Source organism: Sus scrofa, chromosome 6 (genome assembly GCF_054392235.1).
Source record: "Sus scrofa isolate SSC_HxYL_T2T_F1_AM1 chromosome 6, Sscrofa_HxYL_maternal_Yorkshire_Landrace_v2.0, whole genome shotgun sequence".
Taxonomy (NCBI): domain Eukaryota; kingdom Metazoa; phylum Chordata; class Mammalia; order Artiodactyla; family Suidae; genus Sus; species Sus scrofa.
Genome location: NC_139388.1, coordinates 12,783,596 through 12,802,536, shown reverse-complemented (window position 1 = coordinate 12,802,536; position 18,941 = coordinate 12,783,596). Strand labels below are relative to the sequence as shown.

The following is an 18,941-nucleotide window of genomic DNA, read 5'->3' as shown; positions in this document are numbered from 1 at the left end:
AGTCCCTCATAGACATAACATTGGCCAGAATTATGGCACATGCCCCTTCCTAACTCCATCTCTAAGTGTGGTAAATGAAATTGACTTGGATTAATCAAGGTCCATCCTGCTTGGGCAGTAGGTTCTATATCATTCCGTGGGAATGTGGCCTGAAAGGGGAGGTGAATACCCAAGTAGAAGGGAGTTTAGGATCTTCTGAGAACTTAATGTACAGATAAATCCTAGTTACCTTCTTCAGGAGCAAAAATGTTCTACCCAGGAGTCAAATATTACCATCCTTATCATCAATCCAGACTTGAGTTCTTTGTTGTCTCATCTCCCCTATAATTTTTAGGATTTTTAGTTTGCTGCTTGAGCATGTTTTCTTATATCAAATGCCATTAATGCTTCTTTGTCAATAGTAATACTTTGAAGTTCACTCAATATATCTTTCTGGTCTTTCAGGTTCTGCGGCTTTCGGTATAGTTGTAGCTGTTAATAAGAAAGGCTTTCCAGTTCATTCTTTTGATTTTCTACCTGCTGCTATCAGTTTTGCTAGTTTACTAGTTCTGGGACCTTTCTGAAGATATATCAGGGGGTTTTCCGAGCTGATCATCCAGCTACCTTGGTCTGCCTAGGACTTAAAATTATAAATTTGTGACCAGAGATTTGAAGAGCTCATCTGGGCTCTGCAGAGAAGCTTGCTAATGACTCTTATGCCCCATGGCTTGTGTATTTAATAATAGCTATAGTCTACAATACAGATTTAAGTAAGTCAAATTATTTTCTTTTTATTTTTTTATTATTTTTTAATAAAGCAGGAAAGGAAAGGAAGCAGTTGGAGAAAGGATGATGTGTTTTATTTTTTTGTTTATTTATTTATTTTTGTCTTTTTAGGGCCGCACCTGCAGCAGGCTAGGGGCTGAATCAGAGCTGTTGCAGACAGCCTACACCACAGCCACAGCAATGCCAGATCTGAGCCGCGTCTGCCACCTACACCACAGCTCACAGCAATGCTCAATCTTTAACCCACTGAGCGAGGCCAGGGATTGAACCTGCCTCCTCATGGCTGCTAGTCAGATTCATTTCTGCTGAGTCATGACGGGAACTCCTTTTTTTTGCTTTTTAGGACCACACCTGTGGCATATGGAGTTCTTAGGCTAGGAGTTGAATCAGAGCTACAGCTGCCTGCCTACACCACAGCTGTAGCAATGCCAGATCCAAGCCATGTCTGCAACCTACACCACAGCTCTCAGCAGTACCAGATCCTTAACCCACTGAGCAGGGCCAGTGATAGAACCTGAATCTTCATGGATGCTAGTCAGGTTCGTTTCCACTGAGCCACAATGGGAAGTCCTATTTTCTAACATTTTTAAAGCAAACAGTGGAAACTTTAGATTTTTACAGGTGTTAAAATAGTTAACCAAGGAGCCCATTAAACTGGAGTAGCTCTAGTGCTTTTGGTTGCCTTGTAAACCAAAACCTAAGCCAGAGCCTGTGCACTTGAATCTAAGAAAATAAAACTCAAGAAGAAGAAATCTGAATACACTAAGAGGCACACCGGGGGCATGCACGCAGAAGAAAGGCCATGTGAGGATCCAGGAAGACGATGGCTATCGGCATAGCAGAGACGCCTTGGAAGAAATAAAACCTGTAGACACTCTGATTGTGGACTTCAGCCTCTAGAACGGTGAGAAAATAAACGTTTTCTTGTTTAGGCCACCTAACCTGATGTTTTTTTACGGCAGTCCTAGCAAAGCAATATAGCAAATGGACTTTTTTTTTTTTTTTTTTTGGTCTTTTTGGCATTTCTTGGGCCGCTCCCGCGGCATATGGAGGTTCCCAGGCTAGGGGTCTAATCGGAGCTGCAGCCACCGGCCTAAGCCACACCCACAGCAACGCGGGATCTGAGCCTTGTCTGTGACCTACACCACAGCTCACAGCAACGCCGGATCCTTAACCTACTGAGCAAGGCCAGGGATCAAACCTGCAACCCCATGGTTCCTAGTTGGATTCGTTAACCACTGAGCCATGATGGGAACTCCGCAAATGGACTTTTTAAAGGAGCAAGTTGCCTGGGATGGACTCCTGAATAGTCCTGGCCTTAAATCTGGGGAAAGATGCTCATGTCTCTCTCATGACACTTCATGCCCTGTTCTTGAGATTATGTCTCTGCTTCATTGGGTAAACAAGCCTGGTTATTTAGGCCGGGGGGACCAGGGAGGGTCAGATGAACTGTGGATATACTTACTTCTTAACATTTAAACCCTCGTGAACTTACAGACTATATGTCTTGGGCTCATATCTAAATATGTATATGTACATAGCCACACATATACATATTGTGGTTAAAGAAATAAAATAGATTATCAGTTTTTGTCCTTCGTTGGCTGCCTGGTACAATTATAAATGCCTTGATTTTTATAGGGTCTTCATAGTTAATGGTAAATCCTTTCTCCACAGTCCAGCCTTTTCTCTGTCCTTATTTTTACATTTTCCCCCTCCTTCTGTGAGCCCACCGGAAGTGCTCTTTTCAGTCTGTAGGGTCATGCTGAATCCGTGCCTCTCCTCCGTTGATCTGCCCCCACCTCCTGAATGTGGAGTCTACTTTAACAGGTCCTTTGTGAGGGGCCAGCAGGTCCGACTTTTCACCTATAGGGTCTGGTGCCTCCCAGATGCTCAGTGTTTCTTTTTCCAGAAGCGATCATTCTCTCCTTGTGGTAAAGCTACAGGGTGTTCACGCTGCCTGGTGGCCAGGAACCTTCATTAGTTGTGTCTCTTCCTCTTAGTAACAATAAATATGGTAGTAGTAAAGCCAAATCTATTTAAAATGTTTGTGGTTCTTGGAGTTCCTTTTGTGGCTCAGCAGTTAGGGAACCTGACTAGTATCCATGAGGACGTGAGTTAGATCCCTGGCCTTGCTCCGTGGGTTAAGGATCTGGTGTTGCCATGAGCTGTGGTATAGGTCGTAGATGCGGCTCGAATCCTGTACTTGCTGTGGCTGTGGTGTAGGCCAGCAGCTGGAGCTCCGATTTGACCCCTAGCCTGGGAGCTTGCACATGCCACAGGTGTGGCTTTGGGGAAAAAAAAAGTTTTTGGTTCTTGTCAAGGGGGATTTTCTGTGAATGGGAATGCTGGTTATGGACATTTAATACTGTCAAAAAAATAGTTTATTGATGGAAATAAAACAATAGCTCCAATTTATTTGAAGTTCAACCTTGCAAGATATATTTCTTTCAGAGATGTTTCTATAAAATGGACAAAGGATTAAAGTGGTTTTTGACTTTTTTAATCCCCCAATGACCATAGGGGTTTTTCACCTTTTAAATCAAATAAATTAGTGATGGTTGCTATAGGAATAACATTAAAATAATAGTATCCACTTACCTTTTTTTATTCTTAGCATATATTTATAGTTTTGGTGAAAGGTACAGTCAATTAATATGTTCAGAGATTTATTTTTACAATAACACCCTGATACTAATAATGATAATATGTAGAGATACTCTTTCTCAGGAGCTATCATTATGTAGAGAGATTTCTGTGACAGAGGACAGCCAAATATGTTACTTTGAGTTGTATTTCTTTAATAACAATAGGATAGTTGTTTAAGATTTCATAGTAATGTTAAGGACAATAGAAGAACAATAAAAACCCTTACTTTAATTTTTTATTTTATTTTATGGCTGCATCCACAGCATATGGAAGTTCCTGGGCCAGGGGTTGAATCTGAGCCACAGCTGCGACAACAGCAGATCCTCTAACCCACTGATTGTCTGGGGATCGAACCTGCACCTCTGCAGTGACCCAAGCTGCTGCAGTTGGATTCTTAACCCATGAGACTTCTTTTTTTTAATTTATTTTGACGTTTCATTTTACTTAGAAGGATTTTAGTGAGAGGCCCATAAGTTAAAATGCTTTTGAATTAAAAAAAAAATCCGTTTATTCAGGGAGCAATATTGATAGGCTTATGTGTTGGTTGAAATATTTAATAAGGTATATTTCTCTGATTAAGATTTTGATTTATAGATAAATCTGATGATAATGCACTTCTTGGCATAGATTTCACAAGGTTTCTGTGCAAGGATAACTAAAGAACCTATGAAATTTTTAATATAAGTTTCTAGTGTTATTAATGAAAATATTAATATCTATCATCATCTCTGCCAAGTCCTGCTTGTCGACAGCTATTTTAAGAGATTTATGTGACTGGGACAGTTGAGATTTTTTTAGTAGCTAAGCCCTGTTCAGTTCTTAATTTAATAGTAAATGATAATAATATCCCTTAGTTTATGATTCCTGGTTTGGGTGGAGGAGTGAGGTGGAATTCAGTTCATTATGATTTCCATGAAATACTCTTTTGGTCAAGATCGTTTTCATGTTTTTTCCTCACCAATGATAGTCCTAAGGATTTGACAGAGATATTAATGTCTGAATGTATTAAAATTCTTGTATGCCTTTATATGGAGCATTTCTGTGGGAGGAGGTTTTCTCTTGAGGGGGTGGAGGTGTGAGAAGCTTTTTTTTTTTGGTCTTTTTAGGACCGTACTCGAGGCATTTGGAGGTTCCCAGTCCAGGGGTCAAATCGGAGCTGTAGCTGCTGGCCTACACCACAGCCACAGCAGTGTGGGATCCGAGCATCGTCTGTGACCTTCACCACAGCTCACAGCAACACCGGATCCTTAACCCACTGAGCAAGGACAGGGATTGAACCCACGTCCTCATGGATACTAGTTAAGTTGCTTAACCACTGAGCCGCGGCGAGAACTCCGAGAAGCATCTTTGAATAGTTGCAACCTGGAGGGCTCCTTAGGAGATGTGGGGTGTAGTTTGGAGGGATGGATAATAGGAAGTCCATCCTTTGTCAATATTCTACCTTGATTTTCTCACTCCCACCTGCCTTAACCATAGAAAGCCATTCCTCCTGCAAGGCCTATTAAATCTGTATTTCTGTTGAAGATACTTGTAAAGTGATTATTATAGGAGAAAAAAACTGCTACCTAAGTAAGTTAACTAAAGGAGAACCTATTGAACAAAGTAAATTTGAATTAGTCATAATAATCTTTTCTTAATAGTGCAGCGATATAATTACAAAAAGGCTTTAATGCAGTTATTGAGAGAGTATTGTTGTGGGTTGAATTGTGTTCCCCCAAAATTCATGTTGAAATTTTAACTTCCAGTACCTCAGAACATAATCTTTTATTTTATTTTCCCACTGTACAGCAAGGGGGTCAGGTTATCCTTACATGTATACATTACAATTACATTTTTTCCCCCACAGAACATGATCTTATTTGGAATTAGGGTCATTGCAGATCTATTTCAAGTACTTGATTTCTGTTGTTGTTGCTGTTGCTTTTTAGGGCCATACCTATGGCATATGGAGATTCATTGGCCAGGGGTCTAATCAGAGCTACAGCTGCTGGCCTACGCCACAACCACAGCAATGGCAGATCCTTAGCTCACTGAACGAGGCCAGGGATTATACCTGCAACCTCATGGTTCCTAGTCGGATTTGTTTCCGCTGTGCCATGATGGGAGCTCCAAGTACTTGATTTTTTTTTTATTCCTCTTACAACTATGGGTACAACCACTGGCTGCCTACCCTTAACCTGTTCCCCCTGACACGTGGCTTCCAGGGAGCCTCTGGTTTAGTTTCCACAGCCCTTTGAAGGGAGCTGTGTGGTGATCAGGACAGTCTGAAGCCCTGCACCCAAGTACTTGGCTTTGTAGTTGACTGTCCAGCTGCCTCCATTCTGATTCCTCTTGCACCTGGCTTGTCAGCTGAGACTGATTGGGAGGTGAAGCGATGGCACAGTGAAGCCTCTGTAGACTCTGGGAAGTGTTAAAAGGCCATCATTTTCTCTAGGTATCACTTTTGGCCAGGGACAAGGCCTGCATGCCCTTAATCTGATACTCATACCTGATTTCTTGGGCCAGGCGCTATAGTCCTGACTTCTGCTGCCAGGAATTGAGGCCCAGTTCTCCCAAAAGAAACAATGCCTAAACTTCTTTCCCAATTTAGATGAGGGTAGTTTTAGCTGAATTATATTTCTTGCATAGCTTTTCTCCCTGGTGTATTGCACCTCTCTCATTCTCTTTTCCTGAAAGCTGCCTCCTCTCAAGTTACTTATACAACTCTGCACCTCCAGAGCTGCTTCCTGACAGCCTGACCAAAGACAGCCCCTTCTTCAAGACTCTTCTTTCCTGATGCCTTAGCTGCTCCCCTGTATTTTTTGGATACTGGCACATGGATATCTAGATATCAAGATAGTAGGAAGGAAGCAAAGTATATCAAATGTGAGCTGAAGGCATACAAAATGATCAGCAACAACTTAGATATACAAGAAAAGACAGTATGTTAAAATTGAAAGATAATAAAGTAGTTAAATGATTTCATAATGTCATAGTAATACCGAGCAGAGTCTTTGGGTCTGCATTAACTCAAATTTTGTCACTTTAGCAAGTAGGGCGCTGAAGCAAGGAACGTAGTTTAAAACAAAATAAGCATGTACAGATTGTTCATATAAACACGTAATGATTTTTTAAAGACTGGAAAGAATCTGGTTTCATGTATGAGAAATATATATTTAGGTAACATTGCTTAGTCATCATCTCTGCCTTATCTCTGTATTCCTACAAAGATATAAAATGTTACTCCGGTATGATTTAAGTTAAAACTACTCTTTTAGTTATCAGAACCCCAAAACTTACCGGCTTAAAACAAATTTATTATGATTTCTTTTTTTTTTTCTTTTTTTCTTTTTTTGGCCACACCGTGGCATGTGGAAGTTCCTGGGCCAGGGATTGAGCATGCATCATAGCAGTGACCTAAGCCACTGCAGTGTCAATGCCAGGTCCTCAACCTGCTGAACCACATGGGAACTCCTATTATGATTTCTAACAGTTCTGTTAGTTCACAGGGATCAGCTGGGAGGCTCTCACTTGGGATCTTCTATGTGCCCAAGGAAGTGGAGATGAGATCTGCAGTCACCTAAGGGCCCAAATGGGCTAGGTGACTCAGATGGCTCACTCATATGGCTGTTTCTTGAGGTACAGTGAGCTCAGCTGGAGCTGTGAACTCAGATGTGGGGCCTTTGGAGAGATTTCACTGCCCCTAGGGGAAGGGGTTGTGTATAGTGATACCGGACAAGTAAGAACGTTCTGGCACAAAGATCACTGTAATCTCCTGACATCTAAACACGGGGTTAAAGAACCCAACACTGTCCATGAGGATGCATGTTCGATCCCTGGCCTCGCTCAGTGGTGTCAAGGATCTGGTGGTGGTGTGACTCTGGTGTAAGCCAGCAGCTGCAGCTCCTATTCTATACCCTCTGGCTTAGGAACTTCCACATGCCTCAGGTGTGGCCATAAAAAGAAAAAAAAAAGTTTAAACACTGGTGGTTTAGACAAAACTGACCACCCCATGTCCTTTTATTGGATTCTCCTTCAAGAATTAGGCCATATGATTTTTTTCTGCCATCAACTCATAGTTGTGTTACTGACCTGGGTTCTTGGCCTTCCTTAATCAATAGAAATTGATAAGAGGTCAGACAAATTCAGGCAGGGTTTATTCAGGGCCCCTGCTGCAGCAAAAGGGAGCAAAAACAAGCAGCAGGTTCCCTTGCTTGGGTCCTCCCCAAGGGGAGGGGCAAGCTGATTCCTCTTGCAGGGTGAGGGTAGGCCTGGGGCCAGGGGTGGGGCCAGAGGGGTGGCCTAGGTGGTTTGCCTACCTCTTGGGTGATATTGCATGTAGGGGGCATACATAGTACCCTGCTTTTGCTCTTGGCTCTTTAGAAATGGCAGTTGGTCTTTTAGTTTTTTTGTATCTTGTTCGTAATTGCCTCTGAGGCCATGCATGCAGTTATTTTTAGTACCTTACATTTTCTTTGTGTTTTGTTGCTGGAGGAGTTGTTTGTCCAGGTGTAAGCACTGCAGCCCCTGCAACATAGGGTCCTAGGTCCCAGCCTGTTTCATTTTCATTTAAGTATGTTTATTCTTGAAGGAAGACTCTTTGTGTTAATACCTTTAAGTGAAATATGTGAAACTTGTATGAAAAAAAAAAAGGCCAATTAAATATATTGGGAAAAAAACCGATTTACTACTAAAAGAGAAAATTTTGAAATTAAAAGGAGATTATGAAATACAAATAGTAAATCTAAGCAATTTACATAATTCATACTAAGAAAAAGTCCTCTAATATAAGCAGGGTAATTGTTTGACACTAGCAATTAATTTCCCTCTCAAATATCTTTATGTGTAGGAATTTAATCACGTTTAAAAGTAAGTACACCTTGTCTAGGAAAAAGTTACTATTTTAAGCATAAAAGTATCCTTTTCCACTGGTAAACAATTTAATTTTTATCTAAATATTTATGCTAAAGAATAGAAATAGGAAATACATTTCATTGTAAATTCAGAAACAAGGTTTTTAACATTTATTATAGAAAAGAGTTTGGAGGTTCCAGGGAACTAGACATAGAATTACCATGTGACCTGGCACTTCTAAGTATATATACAAGATACATGAAAAATATATGGTTATGCAAACACTTGAATGTTCATAGCAGCATTATTCATAATAGCCCCAAAAAGGAAGCCCTGCAAGTGTCAATCAACTGATGAATGGTTAGGCATAAAAGTAAAAAGAAATGAAGAACTGGTACCTGCTACAATATGGATGAACCTTGAAAACATTATGCGAAGTGAAGCCAGACCCAAAGGCCACATATTATATGATTCCATTTATATGAAATGTCCAGAATTGGCAAATCCATTGAGACAGCAAGTAGATTAGGGTTGCCAGTAGCATAAGAGAATGTGGAGAATGTGGAATGTCTGCTAATGACTAGGGCTTATTTTTGGAGTGATGAATGTGTTCTGGAAATATGCAGTGGTGTAGTGGTAGTACAACCTCGTGAATATATTAAAACTACTGAATTTTGCATTTAAAAATGGTGAGTTTTAAAATTTAAAAAATATCCTATGCTCCTAGCGACTAATTGCCCAATTCCCCCTTTAGAGGATAAATGCTGATTTCTTCTCCAGAGCTAAGTCCCTACCAAAGTGGTGCCAGACAGTGGACACAACCTACACCAGATCTGGCCTGTGAGTGCATGACTTCACCCATGATCCCTGCCGTCCAAAGGTTTTCGGCCCCAAGAGGCCTGAGAACTAAAGGACCAGCTTATTGGGACCTAAAAGACTTGAAGAAAGAGGGCAGAAACCTTTTTGTGGAGGCACTGCTGGCCTGGGGCAATCAGACGCTTCAGCCTTGGGCACCAGACAAGGTCTATCGGTCTTGCCACTCTGCATCAAAACCATGCAAGATCCATGCTCTCAGCCCCACTTTCAGGCTGTGGTGGCCTTAACCATGACAAACTTTAAGGTCTCCACTGGCTCCAGTGCACGTTCATGATCACCTTAATATGGTTTAAGAATGGGACGTCTGGTCATCCAGCTCCTGAAAGATACATCTGACTCACAGGAGTTTCTAAGGAGCCTCACTGGTCAGGCTGGCTCCCTTTGTGAGGCAATAATCTCTACCTTTTTCTCTAGAGACTTAATCCCAGGATTTGCTTCAGAAGTGAAAATTTACCTTTTTTCTCTAGAGGAGGCCATCCTATCTATAGCTCACTCCAGGCGCTAGAGATAGATGCATAGATACAGAGATAGGAATAGGCAAGAGTACAGAGGGGAGATGCAGAGGCAGTGCAGATGAATGATAGATGTGTGTTTACACGAGTATTACACATCAATAGACACGCGATACAGATGTACATAAAAATGAAGAGGTCGAGGAGTTCCCATTGTGGCTCAGCAGTAACAAACCCCACTAGTGTCCTTGAGGGTGTGGGTTTGATCCCTGGCCTTTCTCAGTGGGTTAAGGATCCAGTGTTGCTATGAGCTGTGTGTAGGACAAAGATGAGGCTTGGATCCCCAGTTGCTGTGGCTGTGGCTCAGGCCAGGAGCTGCAGCTCCAATTTGACCCCTAGCCTGGGAGCTTGCGTATGCCACGGGTACGGCCCTAGGAAAAAAAAGTCAATTACACACATATATAGTTTTCCCTTTACAAATAATTAGGCTTGTTTTCTCTGTCCACATATTTGAGTGTAGGAAAGTGACTGGTGATACTAGAAGTTCTCATCTCTGGCCACATGAGAATCATCTAGGGGAACGATTTAAAAATCAAACTAGGTATGGCATCCATACTGTTAAATACATCAAACTTTTTTGGTAGATACCTGCCTATATGCATGTATTAATTCCCTATGTGATTAATGAGGATATTGGGGAAAATACCTTGAGCTGAGTGTCATTTGATCATAAATACTGATGTTGGACTATTCTGGCACTTGTGCTTCAGTGTGTAACTACCTAGAAAACCCTTGCGTGTAACGCACCCAGATAATAGGATGTCCACCTCACAATTGTATTTGTGCACAACTGGTATCTTTGTAGAACTAGAGCTTTGTGTGATGATCTTGTTCCAATACCTTCATGTGGAAAGTAAACAACGCAAATAAGGCAAAATAGCAAGTTGATAAAATGAACAAGAAGTGGTATTTTTTCAAGACAGTTTATTGCCAAGGGAAATCCACCTGTACCTTCATGCCAACGTCTATTTTTATTTTTTCTAAATGTATTTTATTTTTAAATTTTTTGTCTTTTTATGACCGCACCCACGGCATATGGAGGTTCCCAGGCTAGGGGTTGAATCGAAGCTGTAGCCGCCAGTCTACGCCACAGTCATAACAACTCAGGATCTGAGCCGTATCTGTGACCTACACCACAGCTTACGTCAATGCTGGATCTGTAATCCACTGAGCAAGGCCAGGAATCGAACCTGCAACTTCATGGTTACTAGTTGGGTTCGTTAACCACTGAGCCACTACAGGAAAGCCCCAAAGTCTATTTTTAGAAGTTACCTTTTCAAATGAAGGGAGAAGACTGAGAGTGAAATTGGTTATCTCGGGTTTTAGGTTAACATAATTGAGAGAATTTTATGGATATACATGTACATACAAGCAAATATGTACAAAAGAAACCCTAAAAAGTGGAAATATTAGTATCATTAGACTATGTTCAGTGATTATATGGCATTGCTATTATAGCATCCTTGTACATTTTTGTGTTTTAAATAGTTGAAGTAAAACTGTATTTCTAAGTGACGATTACTCAGTATTATGGATTTGTCCTAATCCATTTACTCGTTTTATTAATGATGGATACTGATACTTATTAATACCTCTATTAATGAGGTAGTGTCTAGTTCCCAATTTAGACCCTCAGAGCTTAGAGAAAAAGGTCACTTATATGAAGGAAATAAAATAGCCTTTCATTTTCCACACAGCAAACTAATTTCAAGTTTGCCTTCTTAATGTTGCCAGGAGGGAAAGAAGTTCTGATGTGTCCCTCAGAGACCTATTTTTGCCTGAGTTAGGTCGGTTTGTAGATTTTCCAGGCTATGGCAGATATGGTGATTATAGAGAAGAGGTAATATTTGTCAGTAAAATACCTCTTTTCCACAACAACTCAGCAGACGTGTCCACTGCCTCGTGCCCATGGTGCTTCCAGAGGCAGGTGCGGAGCTTGGAAACAACGCTGTACTTAGTGAAGTGAGTACAGAAGATGACTGCCCACAAGACAAAGTAAACAACCTCTATTTGGGCTTCCAAGTGGTTTTTCCTTCCCTTTGCTTTAGTTTTGCCCCTGACAGGATGGCCTCCTTAGTCATCGTTCTTCAAATTGCTCTGATCTGCATCAGAAGAAAGGAGGCCGGGATCAGGTTCCAGGAATGCCATCTTCTTCTTCCTGAAGCCCAAGCCCTGGTGAGGTTTGCCGTGTGTTTAGAAGGGGCTGAGAATCTTACTCCCTGAGCACCACTGGAATCCTGGAGGGTCCTCTTCCTATGGATGAGGATTCAAAAAAGTTTGTACCTTTTACTGGCAACCTCGAGGTGTCAGGAGTTGACCCAAAGGTTTCTTGAAGCTTTTGTTTATTGCTGGATGGCTGACCAAGGGCATGAGCTGGTTTCCCAGCTGCCTGTGTGTGCTGCACCCACTAGTCTGTCTCAGTGAGCCCTTTTCGAGGATCCCAGTCTGCAAGCAGAGCCTGGCAGGACTCATCCCAGCACTGCAAAATGTAAGCTATATCCGCCTCACCCAGATCCTGCAGTGGTGGTTTTTTGTGCTCAGGTTGAGGCTGAGAGTAATCTTCCAACTGCGGTCGTCCCGTGGCCGTCTCTTCTTGGTGATCCTGGTGATCTTGGCGTGGAGGCCAGAAAGGGTGCTGAGGATCTGGGTCTCCTCCCACGGTCAGCAGTACTGGCACATAATTCCCAAGAGTTAGAGCGAAGGGGCAGTTCTCTCCTCCCTGCACAGCCTTCATGGGCTGCATCGTGACAGTTTGCCCTTGGATAACACAAGGGAGAAGAACAGGCAGAAGTGACTGGCTCCTGATGAAAGAACTGGAGGAAGGAACATGATAAGATCTGCCTGGGAGAGTGGACAAGTCAATTTCATGCTGCTGAACTGTCAGACCAGGCCTCCCATTTGGGCCGTCTCCAGAGGAATTCACATGCCCGCTTCTGCTCTGCCCAGGGTACAGAGATCTTTGGTCTTGAAACCACATCTATGTAAGAAAAAGGGAGGCATGGACATCATGAGACAAGCTCTTCTGGCTATGTTTTCATACTGTGTAAAGCAAAGGCCTATTATATAGGCCCTAATCTCAAGATATTTATATGAAATGAGTTACCCTGGCTCCTGTGGTCAGTATGTGTGTGTATGTATGTGCGTACATAAATGTGCATAAAACACAGATTTAGGTCATAGCACATTCAAGCAGTCAACTATAGACTAATTGAAACTCCGGCTGAAAGACAGACGCTCTAGGATCCACCCATTAACTTCAACAATGGATCATGGAACATGGTTTCTTGACATTTTTCTCCTCTTCATCAGTGTATGCACAGGAATACATATCTTACAAATGTGTCTACATCTGAATAAGCTCTGGCAGATACACATAGTATTTTTGAGGGTCATTGCGTTGATAAATCTATGAACATACTTCTTAATCTCAAGTATTGAGCATATCCTAAATCACTATCTCTGCAACTTAGGTAGAAGGTACTTAATGAGGATGATTTTATTCCCCAATTTGACTTAAGTCTGTGTATTTTCGGGGAGATTGTTACAAATGTAGGAAGGAGAGGTGGGCAGGATATCTAGTTGGTAGAGGCCAGGAATGCTGAAAAATATTAGCAGATAAAGATTGCCCTCCCCAAGAAAGAATTACCTGGCCCAATATGACCCTAGTGCCAAGCTATAGAAAAGCTGACAGTGTTCTCAAAATAGGCATTAATTTTCACCTTTTCCCAGTTTTGCTGCTAGTGATTCTGAATAATACACCACTGACAATTTAATCAGAAAATTCTTCCTTTTGCAGGAGTGTGACTCTCAATGGCAGGTGCTTGCAAGGAATACTTTGTCCTTGATTTCTGTGACAATCTAGGTTAGTCAAGGTTTTCCAGCCACCACTCAGAAGGTAATGTCATTTAACAGAGATATTTGGTGCCATAGACATAAAACTTACTTGAATTCTTGATTCTGGAATGCCTGTTTGTTTGACTGGTGTTTCCCTAGTTGCAGTATCTAGGAATTGATTTCTCTCAAAGGCTTGAACTGGAACATTTGATTGAGATCTTGGTTTGGATGTCTGGTCTTGTCTGGCTCCTTTTGGTAAGTATTCTAAAGGAGAATGCAGGGACAAGGCGGGGGGTTTAGGACAGTTTTTGTGTTCAGGCTGGAAATTCAAACTTGAGGATAGTGCTGACCTGCTCCCTCTGAATCCCTGTGAGATGACAGGAGAGGAGGATGTTGCCCCGTCTAGAGCAGCAGGACCAAAAATTCCAAAGCTTTGGTTGCTCATAACCTGTCTTTCCCAGCCAACGGCAGGACCATGCTTTTATCGCTGAACCTAGATTACCCAGAACAAGCTGAAACTGGCTCCAAAGCGAAGGATTCTATGTGGAGAATTTGGGCACAACATGCAGAATTGATTCTCCTCTCAATGGGACCCACTGACGAACTGCATTTGGACTCATGGGTTCTTACCTTGAGTACAAGGCTGAGGCTGCTCCTGCCCATGGGTTTTGTCTTCTTCTGAGGAGGAGTTGAACCCCAGTTTTCTCTGTTTTGCTCTGTGGTTTTTAAACCACATCTAAGTGGGAAAAGAAGACGTGAAAGTCATGTAACTTGGTTTCTCATTCCAAATATCAATGCAATTAAACAAAACTAATTAATAAAGCCTCTTGTGATCATATCCCTAAGGGATAGGTGATGTATTATCCTAGGAATATGCTATCATTAGCATTCAATTCAGGACAGCATACAATCTGCTCTCAACTCAAATGAGCGTTTCTTGTATGGTCATCCTCAGGGTGTCCAAAGTCAGTTTCCCTGATTTAAGAAACACTGTTAATTCCCTCAGAGGAAATCAATTACTGTCTCTCTCGCTCCCTGTGTAGCATCATCTCGTCATAAGAAGTACCATTTCATAATGCACAGTATATATGGAATTGATCTTAGGAATTTCTTTATGTAGGGCAGTAGAATTAGCCACCGTTGAGAGCTGGACTAGCTCATCCACACTTCCTCTTGCTGACTTCATCCTATAGGGATAGATAGTTAATGAGACTCCTGGGGACCCTGTACATTTCACTTTAAAACTATTATCACTAACTAGCCAATTGTATTCTGCTTGTTTCCCTCATTATGTGAGTGTTGGCATTGCAGTGTGCTTTCTAATTATTTCTGAGTGTTTTATTTTGATAATTTGAGAGTTCGTAAGATTAGAGTGTCAATGATAACCAATATCTGGTGAACCACTTATGTCACAGGTATTGTGCTAAAAGGTTATGTCTATTCTATAAATTAATTACTTGAAATATTTTCCAATAAGTCTTAAGCCCAGGGGGAGACTGGAAACTATTAGGTTAGTGAACACAATCTCGGAGGCGACCTCATCCAACAATGTTTCCTGGATTTGCCGTTTGCCTCAGTGCAAATGGGCCAACTTCTACATATGCCCCCAAAGTGCACTTTATTAGTGGGATTTTGGAAAACACCCTACAAAACGAATGCATTAAGAGAAAAGGAAAATTTCTTCTCCCCAGTGTCTCTTCAGACTGATGCCCTTATCGCCAAAGACTTATTAGAGACTTTTTTTTTGGTCTTTCTCGGATTGCACCTGAAGCATATGGAGTTTCCCAGGCTGGGGGTCGAATTTGTGCTGCAGCTGCCAGCCTCCACCACAGCCACCACAATGCAGGATCCAAGCTGCATCTGTGAGCTATACTGCAGCTCATGGCAACACTAGATCATTAACCCACTGAGCGAGGCCAGGGATTAAATCTGCATCCTCTTGGATACTAGTCTAGATTCGTTCCCACTGAGCCAGGCGGAAACTCCCTGATCAAAAATTCTGTACTCATTATTCTCTAAAAGTACATTTCTGTTGACTTCCTTTTGGTTTCAATACTGCTTTACTTGGTATAGTTGTACTGTTTATAGCTATCTCTGCTAACTAAAGGAATCCAACTTATTTTTACATTGGCGGTTCTATTCACAATAATACAATATGGGATTTTATTTCATATATTTGTGTATGAATCACATATCAGACTGCCCACTTTTTAAAAAAAAGGGAAAATAGTAGGAACAAAAGATTTACAGATAAACAGATTTAGAGAAAACTAGTTTCTATGGGAAGATGTAAAGATCTGGCCTTATAGGAATCACTCCTTTGATATGCACCACAGCTATGGGCCAGAATTTTTTGTTTCCTTAGTGAGTTCCCTCAGGGCTCACTGGCCCACCCTTGGGAGGGACTGCATTGCCTGAGGACCTGTGACAGCTTTTGTTTTGTCCACTTAACTACAGCCCAGGAGGCAGTATTTCAGAGCTTTTCAAAGAGAAAAGGGGAAATATCAAGATACAAATGATAAAGGTGAAGGGGGAGGTGCATACAGCGATGCATACATTTTACTGAATTTGCTGCAGGTCCCGTGAAGGTCACTACAGGTCACTACTAATCACGAGGACCTGACACCACCATGAAGGGTTTTAGTGTTTTTCTAGATGTGAGGACATGCAAGAAGTGGGCTCATAAAAATCTCCTAAAAATATCTAACTATCTAAAGAACTGCTGTTCCAGTTTTTCCAGAACACAGAGTGCCTCACTTCTGGTTTCCACCCTGAACGCAGCTCAGCGATGCTGGTGGTGCTGAAGGTTGGCAGCTGCAGTGCCTCAGGATTTAATCCATGTAGAGGCAGAAGGCAAGTGTCAAACTCCGGTTCATAAGACTTTAGTTAAAACAACTGAAAAAACTAACCTGAGAATTGGAAATTTACATGATTTCCTTGTAGTTACATATTAATCATTATTCTGCAATATTACCATCATAGTGGTTCAATTTCCTGTATTCTCTAAATCTCAAAAGTTGATTTAATTATATCCTGTGGGGAGAGCCTGAACCAGTATATTCTTTCTGCCATTAGCGAATATACCCAACCAGTTGGTAAAAGAAGTAACAGATGTTTCTGCCATTGGTAAAAGGGGTAGTTCTTGTTTTAATTTTGTTACTAATATTATATAACAGGAAAAACCCTTTGGGAAACATACCTGACCTAAAAATCGCCTGCCAGTACCAAGCCCAGCATTTCTCTTTATCCTGAACATGACAGATAATGAAATAGAAACCTGACACTTACCTGAATTTTAGATTCTGGAACACGCATTTCCTTGGCCCATTGTTTCCTGGTTGCTTTTTCAGGGTAAGGGTCATGTCCAAACCGAGCTTGGAGGATATTCTTTTGACTCTGATTGTAAACAATCCTGCCTTGCCAGGTTTCTTTTTGTAGTATATCTGGTGAAGAGAAAATGGGGAGAAGTATGAAGGATGTATTTATGGATGAAAGACTTGTGTGAGCATCTATCTCATAATTTATTTCAGGTTAAAAGCCTGTAGGTCCAGTGATTATTCTGTATTTTTACTTTAGGGATACCCCTAGAGTCCCTAAAGTCATTCTAAATTGGAGACGTATAGATCAAATATATATATGATAGAAAAAAATGACAAAGGCAGAAGTTACTCAAAATCCACAAAATTACATGCAAAGAAAATAGGAGTTAGGAAAATAAATGGAAATATATCAGACAAGTAAAATATGAAAAACATTAAAGATGATATTTTGTGATTTAACTATTTAAATATAAAATATTGAATTATTAGGTATGGAATAAATATAAAATACTGCTTATTCCATATTTGTTTTTCTCCATTTAAAGTGTTAGCTTTCAGCAACTCACATATGGGACTTATGGCTGTCTCTTAAATTTGAAATTCCCTTCTCCCAACTTCAAAGCTCCCATTGATCACCTGACACAATTTATCTTTGCAAAATAGCCCCTGCTTCAACAATCCTTTCCTCTGATCGTAACTGTGATTTTACTTTTTATAAACTCTGGAAAATAAAGCATGTGGCATTATCAAAGAGCAAAAAGTAGATGGGAATTTACCACTTGAAGTGCTGTTCAAATCCATCTTGGGAAGAGGTATCTGGATTCTGCAGAGACAAATGGACAACTGAGCAGTTCCCCAGACACAGGATTTGTAAAGCCCAGGTTGACCCACCCTCCTCTCAGATACTCTCCTGTTTAATCCCTTCTTTAAATATTTAAAACTTGTAGGTAGAAACTTTAAGTAATCAGATTAGAGGAAATTCAGAGTCTATCAGATTCTAATTTTGCATCTATCATCTTTCCAAATATGACTTAAAATTTGCTTTCTAGTTTACATAGTACACACACACATATATAAATGTTTTGTTTTAGTGCTCTTGTTTCTTAATTATTTTGACTTCATGATATTATTTTGATATTATATAGCTATTTCTACTCACTTTGTATTCTGTTTTCCTTATCTCTCACTGAAACATATTTCATAGTAGGGCTTATTTTTATTTTTTATTTCATTTTTGTTTTTTAGGGCTGCACCCACAGCCTATGGAAGTTCCTGGGCTAGGATTTGAATCAGAGCTTCAGCTGCCGGCACAGCCACAGCAACTGCAGGATCCCAGCCACATCTGTGACCTACACCACAGCTCACAGCAACGCCAAATCCTTAACCCACTGAGCTCCACTGAGCGAGGCCAGGGATCAAACCCGCATCCTCATGGACACTATGTCGGGTTCTTAACCCACTGAGCCACAAGGAGAACTCCCATAGTAGGGTTTAAAGTAGTTGGGTTTAAGTGTTATTTTAGCTAGTCTATAGTCCAGAGTTCTTCAAAAAAGCACTAATTGAATTGAGGTGTTGTTGTGAAGGTCTTCTACAGATTGATTGAATTATGTAGTCAGTTGGCCTTAAGTAAAGAAGATTATCCTGGATAATCTGTGGGGCTGATGCAGTCAGCAAAATGCCTTAAGAACAAAGCTGAGTGCATTCCTGAGAAAATATATCTCATCTGTGGACCAAGCTTTATCTTTTGTCCTTTCCTTCCAAAGGGTCTGCCCTAGAAATCTCACTGCCTAGCCAGCCCCCACAATTGTATAAACCAATTCCTTTTAATAAATGTGTTTATGTGTATGTATATGTGTGTGAACACACAAGTATATGTATGATTTCACTAGTTCCCTACATGACTTGTGTTTAGAAAATTTGCAGATTCTGGGAGTTCCTGTCGTGGCTCAGTGGTTAAGTATCCGACTAGGAACCATGAGGCTGGGGGCTCAATCCCTGCCTTGCTCAATGGGTGAAGAATCCTGTGTTGCTGTGAGCTGTGGTGTAGGTCGCAGATGCGGCTTGGATCCCGCATTGCTGTGGCTCTGGCATAGGCCAGCGGCTACAGCTCCAATTGGACCCCTAGCCTGGGAACCTCCATATGACGCGCGTG

General features: G+C 41.2%; 2 protein-coding genes across 3 annotated transcripts in view; one reads left to right on the top strand and one right to left on the bottom strand.

Moving 5' to 3' along the window:
• The first annotated feature begins 11,947 nt into the window (after positions 1–11,947).
• Positions 11,948–18,941, top strand: part of LOC146402200 (uncharacterized) — a 122,448-nt gene continuing 115,454 nt past the window's right edge. For both annotated transcript variants that reach the window (XM_084959586.1, XM_084959588.1), the window contains exon 1: positions 11,948–16,322. The gene's annotated coding sequence lies outside the window, so the exon portion shown is untranslated. The remainder of the gene's footprint in view (positions 16,323–18,941) is intronic.
• Positions 12,043–17,590, bottom strand: DUXB (double homeobox B). The gene is made up of 5 exons (XM_084959127.1): positions 17,566–17,590; positions 16,758–16,912; positions 14,100–14,205; positions 13,579–13,733; positions 12,043–12,612 (listed from the first exon to the last, which is right to left on the bottom strand). The coding sequence occupies exons 1-5, from the start codon at positions 17,588–17,590 to the stop codon at positions 12,043–12,045; spliced, it is 1,011 nt and encodes a 336-aa protein (XP_084815253.1).

Coding starts and splice junctions, on each gene's coding strand:
- DUXB (XM_084959127.1), bottom strand. CDS start 17,590: ATGGATTTGAACAGCACTTCAAGTG. Junction 16,913..17,565: donor TTTGAACAGCACTTCAAGTG/GTAAATTCCCAT, acceptor TCTCTTCACCAG/ATATACTACAAAAAGAAACC. Junction 13,734..14,099: donor GCCTCAGCCTTGTACTCAAG/GTAAGAACCCAT, acceptor ATTCTCCTTTAG/AATACTTACCAAAAGGAGCC.